The sequence below is a fragment of the Spinacia oleracea genome, chromosome 1 (genome assembly GCF_020520425.1).
Source record: "Spinacia oleracea cultivar Varoflay chromosome 1, BTI_SOV_V1, whole genome shotgun sequence".
Taxonomy (NCBI): domain Eukaryota; kingdom Viridiplantae; phylum Streptophyta; class Magnoliopsida; order Caryophyllales; family Amaranthaceae; genus Spinacia; species Spinacia oleracea.
Window position 1 is genome coordinate 120,795,447 of NC_079487.1, and position 5,354 is coordinate 120,800,800.

At 35.1% G+C, this 5,354-nt stretch overlaps 1 protein-coding gene across 1 annotated transcript; it reads left to right on the forward strand.

The window, feature by feature from the left end:
• Window positions 1-867: 867 nt before the first annotated feature.
• On the forward strand, window positions 868-5,020 carry LOC110793411 (protein indeterminate-domain 7). The gene is made up of 4 exons (XM_021998285.2): window positions 868-1,029; window positions 1,315-1,661; window positions 1,749-2,148; window positions 3,674-5,020. The coding sequence occupies exons 2-4, from the start codon at window positions 1,400-1,402 to the stop codon at window positions 4,794-4,796; spliced, it is 1,785 nt and encodes a 594-aa protein (XP_021853977.2). The 5' UTR covers window positions 868-1,029; window positions 1,315-1,399; the 3' UTR covers window positions 4,797-5,020.
• The last annotated feature ends 334 nt before the right edge of the window (window positions 5,021-5,354 follow it).

Below are 5,354 nucleotides of genomic sequence, written 5' to 3' on the forward strand. Positions count from 1 at the left end.
TTAGTTTCCTTTATTTGGTTTCTTATACGAAAATTCAAGAGAAAAGGAAAATGGGATTAAATAAGATATGTGAGGATTAATGTGATGAGAGAAATGAAGAGGGCGGGAAAGTAGGGAGGAAAATTTTAAAAGTGGTTTGTCTTCCTTTAATTATATTTGAAAGGCAAATGTTTCTCATGCGGCCATGCACGTACCCTTAGAAAGAGTTATTGAAAAAAAAAATACCCCTTGCCAAAACAAACAACAAAAGATGATTGAAATGAGGAAAATTGTTTTACAGGTAAACATTTAATCAAATCAACTGATCCATGAAAGGCTGAAATGCATGTCATAATGTCACATCCATGTGCTAATTAACCACCGTGCGTGCATCTCCTATAACTAACTACTTGTGAAATGACTAGTTATATTATCAATGGGTGCAACCGTGCAAGTTATGGATTAAGATTTAAGATGACTCGTTTTCACTGAAAGATAGACTTATTACGTTATATATCCCGTATTATTAAAGATAAGTTGCCACAAATGTCTAGATGGATATTGATAGCATCTATAAGTCGAGTGAAAACCGTCACACCCAAGACCAACAATACATCCAATGATTCAATCATTGAAAGTCATTCAAAGAAGTATAGTTACTTAATTTGATGGTACAAGGTTATAAATTCAAGTGAAATGGCGGTAAAAATTTGCACTAATGGGACAATTATTTTTATCCAAGTAAATTTCAGTGTAGTAATAAAATTAATTAGAAAGAGAACAAAGGAAAGGACAGAAAGTGCAACTTCAGAGGAGAGTGTGACTGCCCCAGTTTTTAGCTTTGGAATGGTACTAATGTTTTTCCTTTTTTTTATTTTTATTTTTAAATTTTGAGTGGTGGACTTTACAAGAGGAGGATTCCTCTCTTACCTTTCCCTCATCCATATCTCTCTCACTTTCTCTCTCCTCCCCTCCCCTCTCTTCTCTCTCTCTTCTCTCTCTCTCTGTCTGTGGTTGCTATTTTGTCTATCTTTATAAGCATCATCCAAGGTCAGTCTTGTTTATTATTTTGCTTAATAATAATATCCTCTTTTTGGTTTCATCTTCTTTGTTTTTAGCATCTTAATAAATTAAACCCCATATAACATTTCATTTTATTTTTATTAAACCAAAGATATAAATATCATAAATTCTCATATTATTATTATTATTTATTATTAGGGTTTCTTGTTTTTAGATCTATCTCTACTCATCATCAAACATCTTGATCAAAATATTCAGTGAATTATTCTTTATTTTTTCTTACCATTTTTTTATTGCTTTTTTTTTTTGTAGAGATCACTATGCTCCATTAAGCTATAGTAGTAGCAGCAGTAGTAGGAGTAGTACTAGTACGACTAACTAAAGAATTGGTTGAAAGATGATGAAAGGGTTGGGATTAGATGAGAGCATGTCCAATTTGACTTCTACTATCTCCGGTGAAACAAGCATTTCTTCGAACGCTAGAAATGATCAATCTTCCTCCACCACCACCATCAACGCCCACGCCAACACCAACACCAACACCAACACCACCACCAACACCATGCTGTACACACAAGCATCACCCTCATCACTCGCATCGCCTCATCAACTTCATCCACCTCCTGCTAAGAAAAAAAGAGGCCTCCCCGGTAACCCAGGTTGGTTATATCTATATCTATATTGTATAACATTCGATCATATTATATGATAATATTATTTATCATTTATCATTTATCATTTAACAGACCCAGAAGCGGAGGTGATAGCACTATCACCAAAGAGTCTACTAGCAACGAACAGGTTTATATGCGAGATCTGCAACAAAGGATTCCAAAGAGATCAAAACCTTCAACTTCATCGAAGAGGTCATAACCTACCTTGGAAGCTTAAGCAAAGGCCTAAAGATCAAATCATTCGAAAGAAGGTGTATGTTTGTCCGGAGCCGAGTTGTGTACACCATGAAGCGTCACGAGCACTCGGAGATTTGACTGGGATTAAGAAGCATTTCTGTAGGAAGCATGGTGAAAAGAAATGGAAATGTGAAAAGTGTTCCAAGAAATATGCTGTTCAATCTGATTGGAAGGCTCACTCCAAGATTTGTGGCACTAGAGAGTATAGATGTGACTGTGGTACTCTTTTCTCTAGGTAAGTTGCATTTATCTAATTATACCTACATCTTCTTCAATTCATACTTTTTAATTAATTACATGCATGTATATATCACTTCACTAATTGTATAGAGACTGATAGAGTATAAAACTAATCTTGGGGCTTCAACCATCAGCTTAAGCTTTTGGTTGAAGCTTCAAGATTAGTTTTATACTCTATCAGATACAAATGTAAACTTTTACTTGTTGAGAAGGAGAAGTTGATGCTAGTTCAAAATTCAACAATGCAAGTTTTTGATTAGGAGAGTAGAAAATAGGGCGGAATTTAATTACATATCGAAAGAAGTTAGTTCCAACCTGAATCATCGATCCTTTTTACATAATGGGATAGCAAATTAAATATTCGATCTCGATCATAATAAACATGCTAAGATAACCTTTGAAGTATATAAGTCATCACCATAAATTACTCAATGCAAAGATGATTTATATGATTGCATGTGGATTCCCTAAAATGTTATACTAGTAATTAATTAGCTAGAACTATAATGCAATAATAATCAACTTCAACTCTTTCTTTGGTTCATAAGACTTTTTATACCCAACCATGAGAATCCTACTTTTAAATTTTATAATTATGTCTCACTCATTATTACAATTTGAATATAAGTTACATGAAAATGTATTGGGATTATCAATTTGTATTCTTTTTTTGCAAGAAAAAAGATAAAACTTTATTCTTTTATAACCTTGGGATGTCTTTTCATGAGTGAAGCCAATAATTATAATGTGCCCGTGAATGTGTGTGTATGCATATGTGTGTGAAGGAAAAGTAGGGAAAGGCACACATGTGGGGTTATGCAATGAAAAACCTGTTTGAAATTTTTTAGCAGCTAGCTAGCATACTTATATAACGTAACCCTTCTTTCTAGCCTACTCCGTACTTTACTATTGCTAAAAATGCAGTAGTTCATGTTATTTTCTGTCTAAATGACAATGTGTGCAGAGAAAAGACCAAATTAAAGATGAGTAGAACTCGTGAAAATAAAAGATACTCCGTATAAGATATAATTAGTAAGGATATACTCCGTTTCACAATAAATGCATCATTTCTCATTGCACGTATGCCAACGCGCTTATTTGAACATTAATATCTCTGAATGCGTATAAGTAAAAATTATAAAAAGTTGATATTTGGAATCCTTGTATTAATACGAATTTAACAAGATCTCACTTGACTATGTTTTTTCTTACACAACAGTAAACAAAATGATTGTCAAAGTTGATTGATGAATAGTGCGCAAATGAGAAACGATGCATCAATTGTGGAACAGAGGAAGTATTTTTTTTGGATATATTCTCATTGGAATAACAAGACTGAGATAGGGAAAAAATCTTGACACGAACTAACTAACCATTAATGAACAATAATGTATGTACTAGTAGTCTAGTAGTGGTGCTAGCTACTATTTCAGCTAATAACTGCATTGTTATTCCTTTTGTTCGTAGTACGTTAAGCATTTATAATTTTAATTTATTATTTTTATGGTGTGTGTGTGCAGGAGGGACAGTTTTATAACTCACAGAGCATTTTGTGACGCTTTAGCAGAAGAGAGTGCAAGAGCCATTAACCCTCTTAGTACACTTCCATCATCTGCTGCAGGTGGAATGGCAGGAATTAACACTAATTCTACCACTCCATTATCCCATTTCTCTCTTCCACCTCACTTGACTTCTCACCATCAACTCCTTCAATCTCTCCCTCTCAAGAGAGAACAACCCGACCACCACCACCACCACCACCAGCTCGGACAACACTCGAATATGATCAATGTTAGGTCGGATATTCCGCCTTGGCTAGCTTGCCCTCCTCCGCCACAACAAAATGGTTTGGATGGCGGAGGTGGTCAGCTTGATCATCATCAACAACAATCATCTCTCTTATATTCCTTCCAACACCAACAACACCAACACCACCAGCAACAACAACAGCAACAGCAACAACAACAACAACAACAACAACAACAACAGTATGAACAACAAAGTTCAAATAACAATGCATTGGGGTCTGCATTGTCGTCATTCCAAGCCCCGGCGAATCCCCATATGTCCGCCACCGCACTCTTACAGAAGGCGGCGGAGATGGGGGTGACTGTTAGTAATCAACAGCATCAGCTCCAACAGCAGCAGCAACAACAACAACAACAACAACACGGCCATCAAGTAGTACTAACAAATAATAGTACTAGTTGTGGACTAACTGTCAACCCAGGGTTCATGGAACAAGGTCAAGTTGTAACAACAACTGAAAACGGAGATGGAACTGGTGGAGGGCAATCCTCTATGATGCATGATGTTATGTTATTGAACTCTTTTCAGTCTTCAGCATCATCAGCAAGTGGTGCTTTTGATTCGTCGACTTTTGGTGACTTTCATCATCAAGCAATGACAGTTACAAAGTCACAGCTTAACGGCATTGGAGGTGGCGGTGGTGGTGGTGGTGGTGGAAATGGTGGTGGCAATGGTGGTGGAAACGAAGGGTTGACGAGAGACTTCTTAGGATTAAGAACATTTTCTCATAAGGATTTCCTAAATATGGCAGGGCTTGGACATATGAGCCCATCTTCAGCATCTTTTGAACAACAACATGACCACCATCAGAACAACCAACAAACACCTTGGTAAGGCCAGGTTATGGGTTTATATTTTATTTACTTTTTTTGTTTTGTATTTAAACTTTTGTAATGCATGTTTATAGAAATTAGTGAACAATATAATATTATGTCTCCTGTTACAAACTTTGTAATTCGTCACCATGTTTGAGACAAAACAAACTTTTTGTGTAATTTTTTCAAATTTATCTTTTTTGTTGGGTAGAGTTTATAATGGAATCTTCAACATGAGAGCAACTGATAATGCCAATTCATTTCTTTAGTCAGTCACCTTTTTTTCCTCAATCCCAAGATGTATAGTGTACCACTGCATTACTTTAATTTTGAATCGTTAAAAGTTTTGTTGAAATTGGAGTAGAGATGAAAGAATTGAAAAATAAGTATACGGAGTAATATGGTACTCCGTATTTAAGTTGCTTCAGTTTAATTTGATTAAAACATGTTACTCGTACTTTATAGGTACATAAACATACTATTACGTACTCTACTTTAATTTAATGATTATAATATTTTTTTAAGTTTGTCAATGTAAATGAACATTAATTACATTTAATTTTGTATAAGTAAAAAT

Coding starts and splice junctions, on each gene's coding strand:
- LOC110793411 (XM_021998285.2), top strand. CDS start 1,400: ATGATGAAAGGGTTGGGATTAGATGAGAGCATGTCCAATTTGACTTCT. Junction 1,662..1,748: donor AGGCCTCCCCGGTAACCCAG/GTTGGTTATATC, acceptor ATCATTTAACAG/ACCCAGAAGCGGAGGTGATA. Junction 2,149..3,673: donor TGTGGTACTCTTTTCTCTAG/GTAAGTTGCATT, acceptor GTGTGTGTGCAG/GAGGGACAGTTTTATAACTC.